Source organism: Balearica regulorum, chromosome 3 (genome assembly GCF_011004875.1).
Source record: "Balearica regulorum gibbericeps isolate bBalReg1 chromosome 3, bBalReg1.pri, whole genome shotgun sequence".
Taxonomy (NCBI): domain Eukaryota; kingdom Metazoa; phylum Chordata; class Aves; order Gruiformes; family Gruidae; genus Balearica; species Balearica regulorum.
The window spans coordinates 78,811,827-78,834,154 of NC_046186.1; the positions used below are offsets into that span (position 1 = coordinate 78,811,827).

General features: G+C 36.8%; 1 protein-coding gene across 29 annotated transcripts in view; it reads left to right on the forward strand.

Annotated features, from left to right (window-relative positions):
- Window positions 1-22,328, forward strand: part of AFDN (afadin, adherens junction formation factor) — a 133,398-nt gene that overhangs the window by 71,145 nt on the left and 39,925 nt on the right. For 19 of the 29 annotated variants that reach the window (XR_012834587.1, XM_075748588.1, XM_075748576.1 and 16 more), the window contains 10 exons: window positions 1,665-1,726; window positions 2,634-2,839; window positions 6,537-6,557; window positions 7,299-7,444; window positions 9,074-9,168; window positions 11,929-12,194; window positions 12,700-12,843; window positions 14,934-15,132; window positions 16,823-16,926; window positions 19,021-19,107. Coding sequence is in view for 28 of the 29 variants with exons in the window: in XM_075748588.1 (XP_075604703.1) it covers window positions 1,665-1,726; window positions 2,634-2,839; window positions 6,537-6,557; window positions 7,299-7,444; window positions 9,074-9,168; window positions 11,929-12,194; window positions 12,700-12,843; window positions 14,934-15,132; window positions 16,823-16,926; window positions 19,021-19,107 (1,330 nt within the window). In the remaining variant the exon portion in view is untranslated. The remainder of the gene's footprint in view (window positions 1-1,664; window positions 1,727-2,633; window positions 2,840-6,536; window positions 6,558-7,298; window positions 7,445-9,073; window positions 9,169-11,928; window positions 12,195-12,699; window positions 12,844-14,933; window positions 15,133-16,822; window positions 16,927-19,020; window positions 19,108-22,328) is intronic. The other 10 variants (XM_075748590.1, XM_075748580.1, XM_075748579.1 and 7 more) reach the window with 1 other exon arrangement.

Consider the following 22,328-nt stretch of genomic DNA (forward strand, 5'->3'; position numbering starts at 1 on the left):
CCAAAATTCTGTAAGCAGTCTTGCACTAATCTGTATCAGGTCTCATCTTTTGTGTGACTTTCCCTCCCCTTGGAGGGAAGACTGCAATTCCTGTTCGTTCCTTTGTGCTGAAAGGGAACATTATCTTTTTTTTTCTCAAGAAAAGGGAATTAATCATCAGCTGAAATCTGTCACTGCTTTACCAGCCAGTTTATTGAAACATTGCTTTATCTTATTACCATTCCTGTAATGACAGATTAAAAATTTCTCTGGAGTTGTCACTATAGTTCTATTTTGACAATGCTGTGTGAGTATTAGTTATTCTTCTATGGAAGTAATTAAGTCCTCAGTGAAGACGATGCACTTTTGATAGTGTGAAGGTAGTGAGAAATTAGTTCATCTTAAATTATGGCAATAAAACCAGAGGAAATGCTACATTTTACACACAGCTGAGCGTTCTTCGTAAGAGAGTGTGCTGTCATGTTTGAAATGTAACTGAACTGGCAGAAATTTGTGTACATATTGCCCTGCTGTGCCTGCTGTTCCTTAACTTTCAGCTCCCAGAACTTTATTTTGCTGAGCTCTTTTATAAAAAAGCATTTTCTAGATGGCCTGAGTTCTCTGTTGATTTAAGTTTTTGCAGGTTTAAAACCAAAAGCACCAAACTCCAAAGGTACAGTAGTTTTTTTTGATTGAATATTCTAAAACTTAAGTTTTAGATCTTTTGACATCAGCCTTCAAAGTTACCTTGTGGATTTTTACTGGCAGAGACAGCTGATTAAAAGCCTCAGCGTCCTATCTCTGCTTTGTGGCATAACTAAAATTTTTCAGGAGAGTGAGGCTTATATAATTATATTACATTCATTCCTTTCTTTATCAAAGTTGCTGGGGAAAGTAGAAAGCTACCTGTTCTGTTACATGTGGTTAAAAATGTCTATTGCATGCAGAAGATGTTAAGCTTTTACATATTTCCGAAAAATAGATGCCTGACTTCAGAGAACAGCTCAATTCATGCTTTTGCTTAAGGGAGGAATGAAATATGTGCTTAACCTTTTGTAGACACCAGAAAAATCAATTTTATGTTCATTTTTGACCTCTGTGAATTCTGATAGGTACTAATAAGAGAGAACGCTGCAGTCAGATAAGTGAGGACATAGTTCTGGGGCTCATGAAATGACTGCTGTTTCTTAACATAGCATAGCAACAGCCAGGTGAGGGTAGGGCTAGGTTTTACCTCCTTTTTCTCCTTATCAGAAGAAAGGACAACTAAGTTGACCAAGTTGTCATTGGTTTTGAGGGTACTACAGAGAGCAAAATACACGTTGTAACTGAGCTCTTTCAGGTGAAGCTTCATTCGTATTCTTTCATGTGTCCATGAATAATTTGTTATTTTGATCCTGTTAGTGGCAGATGGCAAACGGATCCTGTCAGTCTGCTGTACAGCGCAGAAGAGTATCTTCATTAATATCACAGACTCCACAGTTCAAGTCTGTGTTTTGAGCTGTTGTGTTGTGGGTGAATATAGCTTGAATGATTCTAGAGGAAAGGTAAAAAAAGGATCATTTTGGGGAAGGATGTTGTGTCAGCATTTGGAACCAGTGTATTTGGAGAAATCTGTTATTTTACAGTGCAATTAATATCACCCATGGAGATTGTTTGTTTCAATCTTTGTCTTCTTTCTGTAGACCTCAGGATGCCCATGGACCAGAACTGATACTACCTGCCAGTATTGAATTCAGGGAAAGTTGTGAGTAAATTGTAAAGTTATAACACTAACCCGTTGACACGTTTTTCTATAATGTAATACTTCAGTCTGTTTAAAAACTTAAGGATAATTTAAGTAAACGTTGAGAAGAATAATCACTAAACAGATAATAGCTAATCCTGTAATATAATTTATTTTGTTGGGGAGAACAGACACTTTGGGGATTGAGGCAGGTTCATGCATATCTAACTCTAATTGCATTTCAACTCTTTATCTTCAGCTATTCAAATTTAACTGTGAAAACTTGTTAATCCCACCTCCACAACAGTACATTGAATTTATTTTCTTCTATACAGTTCTCCATGCCTTGGATGATAGATTGCATCTTGGTCAAAATCCATTTTATGTAAAATCTGATTAAGTTTAAATTTTCATTTAGAGCTTAATTTTTTGTTATCTTGGTTCCCAGGTTTTTAAGGTCTCAGATCTGGTAGAAAAATGTCACGCCAGAAATTGTCCAGACTTCAAATATTTCAAACTAAATAGATTTGTGCACCAGCAAAGACAGGTTTTTATTAGTATAAAATTCCCTATAACAGGGGAGCTTTGTAGGAATAGAATGGACAGGAGAAACTTGCGTTTTCCTGTTCCCTTGAAGATACACATTTTCAGCAGAGAGATAGGAAATAGTACACAAATGTTTCCTGACGATTAGATTTTCTGGCTTTATATAGAAGTGTGTTGTTATTATGCCTAAGTAACTGTAGTACATAATAAACAATTTAGAGTTCAAATTCCTGTAAGGTGCTCCCCTGTCGTGTGTCGTGTCGCCCCCCCCCCCCCCAAAAAAAAAAAAAAAATCGTATATGCCTCAAGTTATGAAATTGTTTTATTTCATTTTCTTTCTGTCTTTGGCTTCATGACATGTTTTTCTCCTCTTTCTCTACAGCTGAAGATGCCTTCTTATCTGCCATTATAAATTACACAAATAGCTCGACAGTTCATTTTAAGCTGTCACCTACATATGTTTTGTATATGACATGTCGGTATGTATTGTCAAGCCAGTACAAACCTGACATCACTCCTACTGAGCGTACTCACAAAGTCATTGCAATAGTCAACAAGATGGTGAACATGATGGAAGGAGTTATACAGGTGAGTTTCTCTGTGAAAACATGTCAAGGGAATTAAATAGATCTTGTAGATTATCTAGTAACCTTCTTAGTCTTTTTTTTTAGTGTTTAAGTAACTATTGTTAAGGGTCAGTGTAATACCTGTGTTGATTGTCCATATGAAGATTTGCTTTTGTGTCAATGAATGTGAATGGTAAGAAACTCTCTCTTGAGCAGTGTGGGAGGTTAGGGAGGGGCTGTTGCTCTGGAGATATGTTCTCTGACAAGAAGTTATTCTTCTGTTCTCTAGGAGGTAAGATCTTTGCAAGCATTCCTGGCTGTGAGCTCTTACAAAACAAGTTGAATGTGCTTATTAAAGAATATCGTATTGATAGCAGTTGTTTGCACTGATTGATGCTTGAACATATTAAAAAGAAACATGACTTTTTAATTTTGATCCTGTTACTTTTACAATTTATGTAACCACAAAAATGGTAATAAAACTGGACTTTTTGAACTGAGCTGACACAATTGCTTTATAAAGAGAAATAGAAGTTCTCAAATGTTCTAACAGCTTACGTGTGGTCTGATGCTATTACTATTACATGTGCAAGACTTCGACAGAAGCACTGGAGGAGTTCTGTTTTGTGTAGAAATGCGGGATACGATCCACTGGGTTGTCTGAAATTAGACAATCCTTGCGCTGTGTAACCGTTACAAAATGTAACGGTCTTTTCCTGAAAAAGGAGTGCTAGCTCAGGTATCTTCACTAACTAATTAATTATTGTAACTTCTTTGCAGGTTTTTCTCAGAGGAAAAATTGAAATGTATTTCTGTTTTTTTTTAAAACATATGTTTATTGCAAAAAGTACTGCCATAGTAGCCTGTACAGAGCAAGGACCCTGCTGCACTAGGCGCTGTATGAGCATAACAAACACATCAGTCCTGCTTCAGAGAATTTACTATGCAAGTGTTATAACAACAGGCCCATTAAGGGAGAGAGGAAAGTAAACAACAAGCGTGTGGCATGAAAGTCACAGCAAACCAAAACTGTTCAGCTTTTGTTCAGGTTTTAGAAAGATTTAGTGGAGTTTTCAGTATGGGGGATGTTATAATTAGACACCTCTGCAAACAGTTGCAGCAGGCTCCCACTTCTCACAGAAAGAGTGGGAGAAAATGCCAGTGTTTAAGACACTTTACAGTAGAAAACAAAGACTAGCCTTCCATGTATATTCTGAAGCTGGTGAGAAGTTGAAAGGTGGTTTGAATCTGAAGTGAAGAACTAGTACATTGCTTTGAGTCTTGATGCTGTGGTAAATGGATATTTGATAAATTGAAATGGTATCAAAAGTTAAATATTCAGGTTCTGCTATTAAAAAACAATAACAGTCTGGCTGTGGAAGAGTGAATTTGTTGAAGACAGAGGGCAGACTGGTGCAGTAGTGGAGAACATGAAATGCAAAGAGCCTGAACATAAGCAGTTTAGTTGGGAGAGTGGGAAGTAAACAATCAAAGGGTAGGGCTCAAATATAATCTGGAAGTTACAGGGCTGAATCAAAGAAAGTCACTTGGTTTATATAACTAATGTAAACTAGGAACAATGACCCCAAAAAGACTTGGGGTGACAGGGATGGGTACGGGTGGGAAAGCAGAAATAAAGTTCTTCATTCCTTCTGTTGAATTAAAATGGATAACCATCTAGCTGACAGAAAATACTAGAGTGGTGGGCTCAAACATCAGTTTGATTTGAAAACAAATCAAAGCTAGAAAACAAATTATCCTGTGAAAATGTTCATTTACAGCACTGAGAAGGGCTTCCCAAATCAAGTCCAGCTTTGTGGTTGTTGCAAGCAAGTGTACTTTATATAATCCAGCTAATAGTATTACAAAACTGTTAAAACCAAGTGTTTGTCTGGACTGCCCTTAGCGAAAGGCTGTTTCTACAGCCTTGCAACGCTTTAGTTGCAGTCTAATCTCCAACCTAAAATTTAAGGAAGACATGAACAAGGAAGTGATAGCTGCATTTGTGATTTGTGAAAGTTGTTATCTAGTTGCAAGAAATAAACCAAAGAGTTGGAGGTTGAAGAAAACTGGGAGGAGATTCTTCCATATGTCATGCTGAAGAAGCTGGAGGAAAGGGGGAAAAGTACAAATGTGATGAAAGAGTAAAACTTCAGTGAATTTGAAGGTTAATGGGCTGGAGACAAAGAAATGCATTGATTCTAAAGCTTGACCAGGAAAATGTTGTTCGCTTGGACCTGTCTTAGCGGAGTATAAACAGTATTAGCTAAGCTAAGTCAAATTAATTCATCTAAGCTGTACAATGAGTCATTGTATTGATGGCTGTCGCAGTTAAACTACCATGTAATAAATCGCTGTATCACAATAGCTTTTTTTTGTGTGTTTTGACTGTAAAAGATGCCCGCACTGAAAGTGGGTCTGAGAGTGTGGAAGATGGGGAAGACACATGGGAGGTCAGGGGAGAGAGGCACAAGAGAAGTAGAGGGAAGGTGCAAAAACTTGTGCTGTACTGTGAGAGTAAAATAAATTGTTTAGATCCTAATTTTGCCTGCCTAGGTCATAAAGAGACTTGATAGCTTTCTGAAGTTACTCGAGAAGGACTTGCTAACAAATAAAGTCTGTGACTTTTGTAGTCTTTGCATTAGTGTATGCAAATGTTATAGAAGACTTCATATGAGATAGGGATAAAATTGGAGAGATCTACGAGAGGCGTCAATGCTTTCAGTAAATATCTAGGAATGGAAACTCAGTTCGTATAAAAAAGACAATTTTTTTTGTATCCTGATACTTTTTTCAAATCATTCTGTGGAATTTCTGATCCTCTGCAAATTTTAACAGTTGTTGGAGAAGGAGCATCTCCTTTCATTCTGTGCCAACACGTCTTCAGTCAGCTCAGAGTGCGTTGGTTGGAAAGGGGGAAAAAACATAAAAGCAGTGGCAATTTGGTTTTTTGAGCTCCAACTAAAATTAAAACAGTAACAGCTCAGATTTTTGTATCTAAGCTCACTGTGTTGCAGGTGGGGGAGAGTGGTCTGAATAGAAAGCCGAAAGGAATTAAGAGTTCAGTTTTAAATAATCAGACAAATTTATCTCATGGGTTTTTATTTGCTGAACTCAGTGTAGCTTTTATGTACTAACATTTAAGCAGCTTAGTGTGGTATTTCGTTTGACTCTCTTTTGTTGTTTAAAACAGTCTTGTTCTTTAATTAAAAACCCATGTATTAAATCTGTCCTAGGTGTTTTTTGTTTGGTTTTGTTGTTTGTTTGTTTGTTTTTCCCTGGTGGGGATTATCTGTCCTCCTTTGCGTGTGTTTGTACATTGTCTTCATTGCAAAGGGTGGGCAAATAGCTCCCTGGATCTGTTACTTGGATGGCTGGTTACCCCGCTGCCTGCAAAAAGTTCTGTGGGGTTTCTGTGGTGCACTGAGCGTGGAATAACCAGCTAGTCTGGGATGTCAACTAGTACAGGGCATTCCTTGAAGTAATTGTGATGTGTGGGCACTTCAGTTCTTAGCTGTTGTGCTACTAGTCCTATTAAAATAATTCATTTTTTAAAAGGAGCTCAGTTGCATCGTAGCTACTGATTAATGCATCTGTGTATAACTGTGAACATAAGTGTTGTACCTTCATATTTAGTGTTTGATTTCTAAAGCTATCATGATTGTTCACAAGTTTCTTTCTTCTATTCTGTTTGATTTCCTTCGTCCGTTTTTCTCCAGGAGGTAGACCAGGTTGATCAGGTAGGATATATTGCTGGGAACTGATCCTAGCTATGTTGGCTTAGCTCAGTTTCTCATGCTGCTTCCATATCAAAATACAATACTCAAACAGCTGGACTTGAACGGGTCATAACACTCATTCAGCAACTGGAACATGCAGTACTAAAATCCTTTTTTGACTTTGCAACTTTTACGGCATTCCATAATTTCTGCTTAACGCACTTCAATGTGGATATGAAATGACCAAAGTTCTTTTTCTTCCCTTTATTTTCTTTTGTTGTTGTTTGTGGTTCCTATTCTTTGGATTTCATCTGAGGTTGCCTGGCCTGGCATTTGTGGTCGGGAGATGGTGAGATAGATCAGTACTTGATACTGAATCACTTGGTATCAAAGCCAGTGAGCGCAGTATCGGAGTGGCAGTGGGCAGTAGTGAATGTACGCTTAAAAGTGCACAGATTACCAGATACTGAAATCTGCTAAGCTTTTAGCACTCTATAACTAGATGCTTATGCCGTGGCATTATTGTTATGGCTATTGGCAATTTAACAGAATTTTGTATGTTCGGTGAATGTGTTAAAATTGAACTTACCAGTTACAGCAATTGCATTATTACCTATAAACATTTTGCAAATATCTGGTATCTGAGATATGTTTGGTGAAATGGGAAAAGGTACTGGTCTATCTTTTGGAGCCTTTTTAAGCTGCCGTGCTTTATCAGAAAACTATTTCCCTGTATTATTTTTCGCTTCTTTCTACTTGTAGAAGCAGAAGAATATTGCCGGGGCACTTGCCTTTTGGATGGCAAATGCATCTGAATTACTGAACTTCATAAAGCAAGACCGAGATCTTAGCCGAATTACTGTGGATGCACAAGATGTTTTGGCACACTTGGTTCAAATGGCATTCAAGTAAGGCTATCAAACTTCTGTTTCACTTAACGTATTCTGTGTTTCTGTAGTTTCTAGAATAACGTCGCTTTTTTGCCAAATTTTAGGTATAGCAATAATGTCTTTTGTGTATTGTTAAATACCTCAGAGGAGGACTTACAGGAGAGGCTAGACTCACTCCTTTAGACAGGTATTTTGTTTTATGAATAATGGATCAGTGGGCTATGCAAGGAGTTTCATCTGTTAGCTGTTCTTGTGATAGCTGAGGCTGCCAATACAAATTTTAGGGAAATGTTATTTAAATTTAGTTTGTGTTGATTGCTTTCTCTTAATTTAAGGTTTTCCTGGAGATGTGAGGAAAGGTTATTTTTGCTGACATAGGCTTAAATATTCATGGGTCTGTAAAGTAACGAACCTTGAGCTCTTTAAGGGCTTCTAATTATATTCATGATCTACTCCTTTCATAATATGCATAAATAGCAATTTGCACAGTGGCTGTTTTGCACATTTTTTCTTAAAAATGTAAAGACAAGTTTTGGCTTGTGGTAAAATCAACCTATGCTAGTCAGCTCAGGCAATTACAATACTGATTAAAGGAAAAATCGAATGAAGTATTCAATGGGAAGGGAAGTACTCTGAGGAGAGGATCCTTAAACAAAGATAACAACATTGAGCAGAGTGCTAATCAAAAAGAAAAGCTTTGGTTTTGTACATATTTCTATTCCCCCTGCAAGCCAGTATTAAACAAGTATTTCTCAGCAAATTTGATTTATTAAACTTTTCGAGAACAGAACTGTGGAATATGTGTGTAGAAGTCAAATAAAAAAGCACATCAGAAGCATGAGAAGAAAGGAATCTGCTGTGAAAATGTTAATTGATGGTAACAATTGGTACACACCAGAATTGGTTGAAATTGCCATGGCTTTTGTTTCTGGCAATTGAGGATATTAAACTAGAAAAGTTACTAGTGAAACAGAAAGGGGAAATTGTAGAAGCCATGAAATATTTTCCTTTATATAGATGACTACAATTTGATTCCCTTTTAGTTTCAATTCTTAGCAGAAAAATATATAAATGAATTATCAGAAACAGTGTTAAAGAAAATGTTTAATTATTAGAAGAGAAAGAATACTAAAACAGGCTTTTCATTTCACTGTAGTCAAAGGTAAGAGAAATATAAAAATCAAAAAATTGTTTACAGAAAACAGTAGGGCCATTTCAGGATGTTGTGTATTGGCTCCGAACAGGAAAATTAGGGGGTTTAATGCTGCACTTGGTCAATTTTAAAAACAGAGAAAATAGTATTTCTGTTTGGAAAAAATAGTTTTTGCAGTCTTATGGAACCAAAGTTTGGCCTGATAGCATGTCTTTATGTAGCATATAACCTTCACTTACAAGTGTGGTGCGATATTGCATTTAAGTTGCTGTGTTTGTTCGCTGACAACCTAATTCTTTTTCCAGCATTTCTAGAAAAAGGTATGGGAGAACTGGTCTCTCGCCTTTTAAAAAGTATTATTGATTTCCTATAGTCGCATACATAACACTGTGATTTCAGGAATCTTGTAATTTGATAGATCTCTCTTCTTTAGAAGCATTCATAATGAACACATACAGGGTTTTAAAATATCTTTTTTCCCCCCCTTCTTCCAGGTACCTGGTTCATTGTCTGCAATCAGAGCTTAATAACTACATGCCAGCATTCCTTGATGATCCAGAGGAAAATAATCCTCAGAGGCCTAAAATAGGTTAGACTACTTGATCTTTTCTTCTGTCTTCTAAACCATACAATTAAGTAGTAATAAATTGAATTTTTCTTAACTGATATGAGATTTACAAGTTGCCCTAACCCCTGAAAATTGTTTGGATCAATTTTGTATGGATGATAAGAAAGGACAGTAGTGACATTCAAATGATCTATTTTAGGTTTAAAAATCGTTGTATAATTTAGTTTGGAGGGGAACCTCTAGATGTTATCTAATCCAGTGTCTTGTTCGAGGCAGGTGCAACTGGATCAGGTTGTTCAGAGTATTGCCTAGTTGAATTTTGAATCTCCACTGAGGTATGGAGATACCACAACATCTCTGAGTAACCTGTTCCGACATTTGATCACCCTCATGGTGAAAATACTTTTTCTATATCTAATTGGAATTTCACATGTTGCATTTTTTGTGTTGGTTTGTCTGTTGTTGTTTGCTATCACTGTGCACCTTTGAGAGGGATCTTGTGAACCCTGCTGTTAGGAAGATGCAGACAGCAATAAGCTGTGCCATTAGCCTTCTCTTTCCCCAGCATGAACCAAATCCACTTCTCTGTCCCTCTTTCATGTCCTTTGCTCCAGCCTCCTAATCATCTGGGTGGCTCTGCTGAATTTGCTCCATTAAATCGATATCTTCTTGTGCTGGATGCTGTGCTCCAGATGCAGTCTCACAAATGCTGAGTGCACAGGAGGGATTGCTTCCCTCCCTTCTGCTAGCTTCACTGCTGCTAACTTAACAGGTTAGTATGCAGCTGGTTACCTTTCAAGCAAGGACACGCTGCTTAATCACATTCAACTTGATGTTTACCAGGATCTCTACATCATTTTCGGCAGGGCTGCTTTCTACCCGGATGGCACCCAGCCTATACTGTTGCATAGACTTACTGCTTCCCACATGCAGGACTTGGCAGTTGCCTTTGAACTTCATAAGGTCCCTTTCAGCCCATATCCCCAGCCTACTGAGGCCCTTCTGAAAAATACTGCTGCCCTTCAGTGTATCAATGTTTCCCCCCAGCTTGGTGTCGTCTGTGAATTTGCTGAGAATGCACTCCGTCCAGTCGCTCAGATCACTGATAAAGTCATTAAACAGAATCAGTCTCAGGCTCAGTCCATGAAGGAAGCCACTAATAGCCAACTGGACTTCGTATCTACAAATCCACCAAGTTCAGTGGTCCAGCCAATTCTCTATCGTCTACTTATCCAGTCTTTATCTCAGCAGTTTCGCTATAAGGATTCTATGGGAGAATCTGACAAAAGTACCTCCCAGCTACTAAGGTTAAGCTGACCAGCCTTGTAGATTCCTACCAAGGATCCCTGCCATGATACTTTAAATATGATAGAGCTTTGCAGCCATGTCAGCCTTTCTGGGCTGCTCCTGTCCATGAGAGCATTCTGGTCATGTATGCTGTGTCTGTAATCCCAGCTCAGTGACTGTGTTTGGACTTCTAATGCCTCTTGTTGTTTTCCATGCTGAATGCATTTCGTGCACAGGCCTTTGAGATAAGACCCCCTGTTGTGCTTTTCATGGGGAATGTGAGAGCCTCTTACATTATGTAGCCTGATGACTAAAGAAGAAAATGGAAAAAAAGTGAAAAATATTCAAGTTTGAAGGGATTAACCAGGGATAAAAGGCTGGGAGGAGTTAAGAAAATAGTGTTGTTTTGAATAATTGAAGTAAAGATGATCTGCAGAGCTATTAAGTACAGTCATTCTGTTCAACTATGAAGAGTATTTATACAAAATTTATATATACTTCCTGGTCTTTTGGGTATTACACTTTTTTCCGGTGTTGAACACTGAAGGAAGAATATAAAGATGTACTGTGTTGTGTTGGTTTTTTTGTTTTGTTTTGTTAGGGCCCTGTATTTTAAGAGAGAACTTTCTGGGACATGAACCCTGAAAAAGTAGCAAATTAACATTGGAATAAAGGCAGATGATGCTCACTGCTTCAGTCATTTTTGAGCAGCTTTATAGATTTCTGTCTTATACAGATAACTTTGTTCAGTCACAATCCTGTGTTTAAATTTTAAAGAAATTATTTTGGTGGTCTCTTCAATAGAGATTTCAGAGAACAGTATTGCCTTAAAAGAAGGCTTGGAGATAAATGTTCTACTTGCATTAATATATTCCACCAGGAAGCACATAAGGATGTTTGATCTTGGTGAAGCTAAAAGGAAGACACTGTTGCTTCATACCTAATATTGCAGTGAACTATTGGGGAATAGGAAATTTGAGTAATATTTTAAAAATCTAATGTGTAACAGGAGATGTATTCTGGAGTTTAACTACATCATGCAATGCAAATAGCTTTTGCTGAAATTTTTGAATACAGTCTGATACTTATCTGCAAGGAGTTATGGAATAATTGCATTATGCATTTGAAACAGTAGAATATAAAGATTTTTAACTTGTTATTAAAAATAACAGAAAAAAAGAGCTTACTCAAGTGAGAAGTGATTTAAATGTCAGAAATAACCAATGATATACTTGTATACTAAATATTTCCCCAAAAGTCTTTATTTTCATTTCAGGGGTTAAACATATTTCAGCTGTCAGTTTAATGTTGCTCCATCTTGAAAAGCATGAAACAATAAATTTATTTCTGAGAGTCTGTGTAACTTCAATACATGTAGCTTCTACTTAGCATTCACAAGCCTGGGTTAGGTGTCTCTGTATTGTTATTTATGGCCTTAACCAGTTGTACATTGTAGTATGTGAATGTGATTTACTACTTCTTTTATCTCTGTAGATGATGTGCTGCATACATTGACTGGAGCTATGTCCCTGTTGCGACGATGTAGAGTGAATGCTGCTCTGACTATACAGCTCTTCTCCCAGCTGTTTCATTTTATCAACATGTGGCTTTTTAACAGATTAGTTACGGCCCCAGATTCGGGGTTATGTTCACATTATTGGGGAGCTATTGTTCGTCAACAGTTGGGCCACATTGAAGCCTGGGCAGAAAAACAGGGTTTAGAATTGGCTGCGGATTGCCACCTGAGCAGAATAGTGCAGGTGAGTGTGTGTATTTCTGATTAACACTTCTCACATAATTGTATGTTGAAAGAGAATATCTGTGTGTTCCTAGAGAACAGCATGTGGGCAAGTGTAGTTTGTGTGACTCAATCCTGGAACATTGAGGTAGCATGCAAAGACACAAAATATATTTTCAATATCATTAATATTTAAGTTACAAGCAAAGTTAATAATTAGTGATTTTAGCCAACATGCTGTTCAGTTTCTGGTTATAAGACTGAGCTTTAACTGTACTGAACAGAGACAAGAAGAGTAGCTGAAAAATCGATATGCCTCATTTATGATAGGTTTAGTATTAATTCATCAGTAGGTGCAGGAGATCTATTTAGTGGTTGCTTTGGGGATATTTATGTTGCTTCTGTAACAGATCTTGCTTCTTGCTTTGTCTTTTCCTGTCTCTTGTCTAAAGACAACTCAGAAACAAGGCTAAAGGTTTCATTCTGGCTTGGATTTGTCTCCTATGACTTTTATTTTTTTCTCCTAGGCAACCACATTGCTTACCATGGACAAATATTCACATGCAGATGTTCCAAATATTAACAGTACTTGCTTTAAGCTGAATTCTCTGCAGCTACAAGCTTTGTTGCAGAATTATCACTGTGCTCCGGATGAACCACTCATCCCAACAGTAAGTTTCTTCTGTCGCTTACTGTGCTGTTTTAACATACCTGAGGAGTATAGACTTCAAGTTAAAACACTGCCTGAAATAGCTACCTTATTGTTGATCAATTTGGAATTGTTCTGAGAAGAGTCAGAGTGGGCAATCTGCTTTCCATACAATAAGAAGTATCAGTGATATCAGCCTGCTTCTGTCCACCAGCTTTAGTGGGTGTACTTCACTGCAACTTGAGCAGGATACTACCAAAAAATCTCTGTTACACCGAGTTGGAATGTAAGGTAACTCTTGAACATACTCAGAGAGGTGTCACTGCACCTTACACCATTTGTGGAATCCAGTAATGAAATCCAGTAAGGCAGTAGACTAGGGAGAGATGTACAGAGTACTCCCAAAAGCTAGTTCTACATTTAACTACAAGGAGCAAACATTGAAATTTTGACAATAGAAATCAAATGAAAGAAGCAGGAACACTAAGCTTTTTTAGATGTTCATGAATCTTGAATTTATGAATCTTGAATCCCTTCATACAAGCAGCAGACAGATTGTCCTTTAGACAGATTGATACATGGAATGTGTATGTAGAGGTATACATGTTTTCAGAAATGGTTTTTATCTTGATATTTAAGACAAAACTGACTATTCTAACTCTTATCCATGGGAAAGACCTCTTTGTCAAAAATCAAAAGAGGTTTTGTGTTCCTTGCAGAATTGTAATCATATGTGGATGAAAACTCTTAGGGTAAACCCTGATTATAGGAGTTTACTTATCTCAAAAATCTTAAAAGGTGAAGATAATCTAATATTTATATAACTGAATGCATTGTCTACACAGTCTATTTTTTAATAACTTTGGATATGTCTGTTTATTAAATCAAAGGTACTAATACAGTGGTTCTGAAGGGGTTAAGGGGTACTTGTAGCTTGGCTATATTTTTATGTATTGGCTACCAAGCCAAAAAGTCTTTTGCTGAAGAACATAGTTTATATTTCTTGTTTACATATAGGTAGAAATCCACAGCTTGCTTTTGTTCTTTAGGCACCTCCAAAGAAATATAGTGCTAGATTTGCCAGGTCGCCTTTGTGTCAGAGGGAGGATTACAATATGGCTAGTTCGTCCTGTTGCGGTGAAGTGGTGTTTGGGATTTCTTTGCTCCTTGCTGTGAAGAAGACTTGTATGCTCAAACTCTCATTTATTGCTGCCAAATCTGAAACATTTCAAGGCTTGGAATTTGTTCAAAGGAATATAAATGTATTTACTTCTACATAGTTTAGTTTGATGTAATTCTTCTAAAAATTACCACCTTTTATGGTAAAAAGGCTTTCTCAAAGAGCACTTGTAAAGACGGGCTGGATTTATCTGACTTCCCCCTGGACATTTGCTGGAACTAAACATTCAGATGAGAACACTTACCTAGTTTTGTCTCAACTGCGTTCTGCATTGTACTGCAGTAATAAAGTTGTTGTATCAAGCTTACAGATTCCAAGTTGCGTGTTAATGTAACTGGGATGAGATTAAGACCAAACTGGTTTCATAGACCTTTTTGTGATATTAAGCAGAACAGTTGTTCACCAAATGTAAAACTTAAAATTTCCCTGCTGCAACTTGAGTGATCCTGCTCATGTTATGTGCTTCTACAATGTTGTTTAAAAAATATATACCCACGTTAAGGGATCCTTCACACTATACTGAGCTCCCAGGAAACGAGGAATTAAATTAGTTCTATAAAACTTCCAAACCAGGGAACTGTATATGCAGTTGGTCCTCTGTGGGTATGTGTGTCCTGATCGAGCTGGAAATCCTGGTTTATACAAGTTGTCTGTTTCTCTTCTATATATTTAGTCTTTCAGAAGTATATATACAAAGTGTCAAAATTTTAAACTGCCTGTGATTCCACCTCTGCACATGCATGTTCTCTGCTATATATTTTTTAAATACAGCTCTCATATCAAGTAAAAACATGCACCATGAGTTTTGAAAATATGGAAGTAAAAGATACTTCTGTTTTATATTCTCTAACTACATAATCTATGGGATTTAATCAAATAAAGCAATGCAGTGTACTGACTGTACTAACAATGTCTTTCTGCCTTCTGTTCAGGAATTGATAGAGAATGTAGTAACTGTTGCAGAAAATACGGCTGATGAACTTGCTCGCAGTGATGGCCGAGAAGTCCAACTAGAAGAGGATCCTGACTTACAGCTACCTTTTCTTTTACCAGAAGATGGCTATTCCTGCGACGTTGTCAGAAATGTTCCAAGTGGTTTACAAGAATTTTTAGATCCACTCTGTCAGAGAGGTCAGTTCTTCTGCTATATTACAATGATCTTTTTTTGGTGTACTGAGCACCAAATATATTTTAGTTAAATGTAAACCACTTTACCTATGTTTCAGTCTTTTTTTATAATGTGTTCTTTAAGTGTGTACTTTTGCAACCCATAAAAAGCATTCAAGATTTTTTAATCCTTACTTTTTCTCCCTGTTCCTTTCTTTCACTTTCAAGTTTCTTAAATAAGCAGTGCTCGGTTATTAGTGCCTACTGAAACTTTGTTTTGCCTTTGTTCCAGAGCTTTTTTTTTTTTTTTGGATTTTGGTAGAGCTGCAAAAATTTACATAAATGTAAATTTCGTAATACTTCAACAATTTCACAGCCAACTTAGTTTTAAAGCTAATGTGAATTAAATAGTTGTCACTTTTTTAACTCATCAGCTGCTCCCATATAACATTAAAAAAACATGAGCTTAAAATACTTCTTTTGACGTTCATCAACATAAGAATGTATGGTTTGGGCATTTGTAGTTCAAGAACATTTCAGATGACAAGTAAAGAGCTCTTGTGGTTGGATGAAAGTGACCTAAACTTGAAAAAGTAAAGCAGGGAGTCTGTCAGAACATTTACGGTCAATGAACAAGGTATGATACCTATCTTGAGCTGCTCAATTTTATTAGAAGCTTTTTTGTTACATAATTTCTTAAAAATTTTCTGCTGAAAAAGCAGTTGTTTAAAAATTTCCACAGGAATATCATGGTAGGTAGGACAGCAAAGGAGGCTATCAATAAAGCAGACTATTAATTTATAGAAAAGCTATATTCTTTCATTAAAGATAAATAGGAAACTGTTTTGAAAGTACAGCGAGTTAGAGAGTCTTGAGACTAAAGACTAGTAGGATAAATTCTTTAATAGTAAGCGTAATTGATTTGCCACACAAATGTCTGTATAGTTATTACAAGTAAGGCCTTTTTAATGCATACATTCAAAATTTTACTTTTTAGACATTCCTTAAATTATGCTGAGCAACTGGTTTGCGGTAAATCAGTGTAAACTGAATTGCTGAAATGTGGTCTTTGTGAGGAGCAGAATCTCATCTATTTGGAGTGATTTGTAATTTGACTGTGATGTGTATTCTCACTGTCCCTCCTTTGGGAGACAATGTTGGATGTCTCTCAGCTGTTCTGTCTCTGTTTTTTTTTAAATTCTAGGAACTGCTTAATTAACAAAAAAACCAAACCAAACAAATCCCCACTTTTAATTGCATAGCTGCATTAAAAAAGTAATGAGTGCAGGTGAGGCTTCATCTCTGCCAAATCTATGCTTAGACTGGTTAGCTAGACTCTGCAGAGCAGATTTCTGTGGTGCTGTCTTATCCAGAGTTCTGGTAGTTTGTATTCTGACAGAGAACATGTCTCTCGAGTCTGCTTGGTACAAGCAATGTCTTGCAGCCTAAGAGTTTTTGATGAGCTTGTAGTGTTTTTAAATGCATAATGTTTCTCAGAAGCAGCAGCTATAGAACTGTAGCACTTTGTAGATATTGTAAAATTGCAGTGAAGCGCATAACGGCATGTAAGATGCAAGATTCAACATACTTATGAATATAAAAAGATAAACACTGCTATTTGGTATTTCCTTGTGGCAGGCTATTTGATTTTAATTAATCAGTTGAGAAATGCAACAGATACTTATGACAATGTTGATGTTACTTTCTCTTATAGGTTTTTGTAGACTAATACCTCATCCACGGTCACCAGGCACATGGACAATATACTTTGAAGGTGCAGACTATGAAAGTCACCTGTCACATGAGAATGCTGAGCTAGTAAGTACTGATTCAGTGAGTAATTGTCAAAATGGATATCTTGGCAAGCCATTGCATCTTATGTGAATGAGTTATAATCCTTATTAGGAAGAACAGGCTTCATCATTAAACATGTAGTTCATCAGTGAGTTGGTGAATTTAAAGAACTGTCTGCAGATTTCGTAAGTCAGTGTTTTTCTAGGCTGTGGCATGATATAATTCTCACGTAAGCAAACTTTGTTTGCCGTGTTCCCCCACTCTGGAGGTAAACACTGAAGAAATGTCTTTTAAACACACCAAAAAATATATATGAGCGTGCATCTGTAAATAACTTGTAATGTCAATGGGGCTGCAGGCTGCTTTTATTAATAAAGTGGCACTTGCTAACTAAATGCTGAGTATCAAGTTGTAATTGATCCTTTTTTTTTCTGCTAGGTTTTCTGGAAAAATTCTGCAGTTTTCCTTTTCATTATACTTACTAAAGAAGGATTTCACTTCAGTGTGAGGTGGCTTTTTTTTTTGTTGTAGGAGTTTTTTTGTGGATTTTTTTGTTCGTGGGGTTGTTTTTTTTTAATAGGTGATAGCCAAGAATATCAGAGTTACAGAACAACTTGGTTGTGGCAAGATGGTGGCTTTATGTGAAATAATTTTTAGACTAACTAAACAGAAATAGTTTCAAATTTATAATTAGTATTTCAGTGAAACCAGGAAGGCCAGCATGAAACTAGAATTATGTTCCTAAGGCCTTCTGTGGAAAATACTTGCCCCTCACTATTCAGAGGGACTTGAAAGCTTCATTTACTCTGTTCAGAACCCGACATTTGTTAGATGACATTATGCAGGCTTGCTGCAGTGCCCTAAAGAATGTGTTTACTTTACAGAAGAGAGCATCTCCTAAATCTGTATGACTGATACGGTAGAGCCCAGTCTTGAACTGATAAACCAGGCTCTTCAGGCTTGGCATCTTGGTAGATGGGCATTTGACTGAGGAAAATACAGCAGAGATGTTCTTGAGACATCATGCTCTTCCTCCTCCCTTTATTGCTTTAAAGAGAAATGCATTGGAGGGTGTCCCTGCCCATGGCGGGGGGTTGGAACTAGATGATCTTTAAGGTCCCTTCCAACCCAAACCATTCTGTGACTCTTTTTTGTGGGGTTTTTTGGGGTTTTTTTGTTTTTGTTATTTTTTTAGAGCTAGTGGAAACAAAAATAATCTGAATTTACACTAGATTTTGCTGTTCCTCATACTAAGGAAAAGCTAAAGTAGAGTTCTGGCCAGTCTTCCTTAAAAGGCTTGATCAGGAAATGCAGCATGATTGGATGCTACTATTTCATTCATGCATGGAAATGAATACTATGTAAGACTGTTCAAATAACCTGATCTAATCATCCTTCTCTCTGGTGTGTGTATTTTAATTGAATGTGCTAAGCTTGAGAGTTCTAAAAGTCTTTAGTCTTGTGTCTGAGAAGTGCTCTAAATGCCAGTTCACAAATCACCTCTTGATGCAACATGTCTACATAATCTAAACACTAGGTAAATGTTCCATTTTATAGCTGTGAGGTTTTTTGTTGCTTGGTTGTTTGGGTTTTTTACTTGTTTCTTTTTCTTTTTTTTTTCCCCTAAGCCAAAACTGGTCTCACAATTCTGCTTCTGTTGGTAGGCTGGGGAATTGCCCAGGCTAGGCAGTCCTCCTCAAATTTTCTCTGAAAAATTTTTTTATTCTTAGACCAAGAGAAATTCAGTATAGACTAATGGCAAAGTTATGTCCCTAATGGCTTACCTTTTCCAGTGTGTATGTTTTAGGTTCAATTAGTTTAATTATGCTTCTATTTAAATTAATGGAAAAAATCTTAAATAAAGCAGGAACAAATTCTGTTCTTCTGCCATCCTTGGCACAGGAGTGCTAGAATACTCCTAGCTTAAAAGCTACTTGATTTTCTAATACATGAACTTAATCAAAGTGTTAATAATTTTTGAATTAATTTCCTTTGCTTATATTTTTACTTTGTCGTAGTTTTGACTGTAGATGAACTATTGTGCACGGGACTCTTCCTAGCCTGGCAGTGAATATGAACTCCTGTCTTTTTTCTTCATTCTCCTTCCCTGTTTGATAGGCTCAGCCTTTGAGGAAAGAACCTGAAATTATCACTGTAACACTAAAAAAACAAAATGGAATGGGCCTGAGCATTGTTGCTGCCAAGGTATGGAAGTCCGTTTGTTTAAGTGTTACTGAAAAAAGTTTTTTAATCAGCCTACTGTGGAAAATGTTCACGGAAAAGTCTGTTTCCCTTAAGTTTGTTGTGCATATCATGTTGATTATGCTTTTATTCTGGCTGGGAAATGTTTGTGTAAAATACGCTGATATGAACAATACAAGAAGAAACATAATACGGATGTATTTATTATGACAGTTAAGTTTAAACTTCTTCTACCAGTTTATTCATTTTTCAGAGCCAAAAAATTGGGAATGTTATTAAATGGAATTAATAAACAGGGTTATTTATCACTTCTGCTGAAAAGTAGCAGAAGTATCTAGGAAAGAAAAGCAGTAAATATAAAAAATAAAATGTGTGTGTTGGGGTTTTTTTAAATTTGATTAATAAATACAATAATTCAAATATATACATTAAAGTTTGTATACTTTCTGCTATGAAAACAACACCTTATCTTTTGCACAGTGTACAGATGCATGTATGATTTCAGTTTTGGTACTTTATAGTAGAGAGCTACAGCATAGTATGTAGCTTGATGAAGGAGAGTATACCTTTTGCCCTGACTTGCTGAAATTCTGGGTGTATGCTGCTCTTAGTAGCACTAGATAGTAATGTATAGAATGCACATACAACTCCAGCCACCAGATGGAGGACTCCACTAGTTGGTTGGTTTTGCTTTATTCACTGGGTCACATAGCAGACATAATCTTTAAGTTTTAAGCTTGTTATAAATTATGCAACGGTGATATCCAAAAGTCCTCATTGTAATTATATGATGTACAACAGATAGAGCAAGTCTTTCCTAAAGCCTCTTCACTGTCTAATACATGAAACTTCAGAATGCTGTAGTCCTCCTTGGTACTTAGTGCATGGGCTGAAAACATAATTGTTTTACTGCTTTTAAATTATCTCACACAGTTAATTGCTTCTAAACAGCACCATAATTTTTTTCTACAAGTTTGCTCATTTCATAGGCTATTCTTGAAATGGTAACGTTGCATGGTATCAGCTTTTAAGTTTTATTTCTGACATCTATAGAGGAATACCAGGTATCAGGTGTATGTTGCTAACAATCAGCAGTTATCGAGGAAACTATTCAGGATCTGAAAATATAACTCCATATTCTACTCTTATTTTGGTGGAGTGGGTTAATAAATTGAGAAGCAAATACTGGATCTTGAGATATGCCAGGTTAAATATGTATCAGGCTTCTGACTACCATCTGCATTTCTGTTGAATGTTTCAAAATGTGCAGTGGAAATTTTTTTTTTTTTTCACTTTAAACTGTGAAATCTGATTTCTTGTGTCAAGAGAAGCAAGATATAACAGGGGTGGGGGGGGAAGGTTTCCCTTTTTACTGGAGCTGGCTGGCTTCTATACGTTGTTTTAATAACTGACACTTCCATTAGCAGTATGTAACAGTGTTACTGGTCAGTGTGTAAACTTGGTTTGAAAGTTTTTTACAAGTTACTTAACCAATTCCATGACTTCTTTAATATGATCAGTGATGGAAGCAGCAGTCTTCATCTCAGCGCAGTTGCAGAAACACTCACTGGTTCAGACAGTGATTGCATCTCATTTTGCTACTGTCTGCCTGCCGCAGTGTTGGAATGCTGATTTTAAAACGGTTATGTCTTACATCTTGATCTGAAATAAGTAAGAGGCAGATTTTTATTTCTCTGGCCAGAGCAGAACAGATTAGAGAATTGAGCGAGTGTGACTGAGAAGCTAGCAATAGTGGGTGGATTTTTTTCTTTCTATTCTTATCTTGTTGACTTTTACTAATAATTTTTCTGACATGTCTCAAGTCATGTGTCTTTTACCAGCATAAAAGTTCAGAATTCTCAATTTTTTTTCCTTTGGCTGAGGAAAATGGAGGAAGAAGTCCCATAGATTATTTGTTAAAATTTTCTAAACATTAACTGGATAGGATACCCAAAATAAGAGGGAGAGGCAAGTGTGCAAATAGATTGAGGTTTTTGTAACTTTTTTAATAGTAAAAGGTTGGCTGTCTAATGCTCATATGGAAGTACCTTTATAGTTGAAAAAATGAAAGCTCATATTCGATTTCAGAAATAGTTATTGCTGCTATGCATGGTATCCCAGTTTGATTGCTGACCCAATACATTTATAGAACTATTGGTCTCTTGAGTGCTTCAAAAGTGCTGTAATAAAAGGAAATGGAGCGGCTGGTCAACCGGTGGCCTTGCTCCAACCAGTGGAAGACAACCCTGAAACTGTTCAGCTTTGGTTAGGAAAACAGTTGGGTTTTTCCTGTAACGTGACAAAATAGTTGCTCTTCAGTAATGTGCTGTGTGAATGCCTTTGCATGTCAGTGCTGACCTGCCTTTCTTGTTAAGCCTTAATGGACGACTCATACTTGTCACTGGCTCTGGATGAAGTTGGTTAAAATGTAGATTGAGAATATTCTATAGATGGATGAAATGGGCAGATTCTTAGAGATTGTATAGAAAAATAATTCCTGCTGGCTGCTTTTCTTCCTTCTACCCATTGCAAAAAGTCTACACTTTCCTAGTAATCTGTGTTCATCACTGAGGAAGCATCTAACAAATGATCATTTGATTAGTTTTTATTAGTTTGCAAAGTTTTGTAGGTAAATAAAGTTTGTGCCAATTAAGAGGGTTTTTTAGTGGAGAAATGGAATCCCATACCTTACATACTGCTTCCACACCAAATGGTCTTAATTACCAAATAAGTGTCACGCCTTCTCTGCTGCAATCAAAAAAGATGATTGGAGTTGAAGCTAAGGTTATACAAGCAGAGAAGTGATGCAACTTCCATTGAAATGCTGTGCACCTGCTTATTCTTGTGATAGACGGTTTCAGTTTGTGATACTAGGTGATTGCAAACACACTGACATTAATGGGAAAACAAAACAAAACCAAAGGAGGTGAGTCAAGGAGTGTATGAAAGTGTTAGGTTCCTGGGGAACCCCATATTTGATCCTCTTACCACCTAATGACAGGTAAAATGTTGAAGTTTATTACTTCTAATTAAACAAAATATACGTAGCTGTGAGATAGCAGTTTTACAGGAGTGCCAGAAGTGCTGGAGAGAGCAGAAATGCTGCGCATCACCTAGTTCACCTCACTTTGCTGTAAGGGTGTTTTCTGAGGCAGGACAGCCCCTTTGAGCAACCATGCAGTAAGCATGTACGCTGTATGCAAACATACCAGAGAAAACAAGTT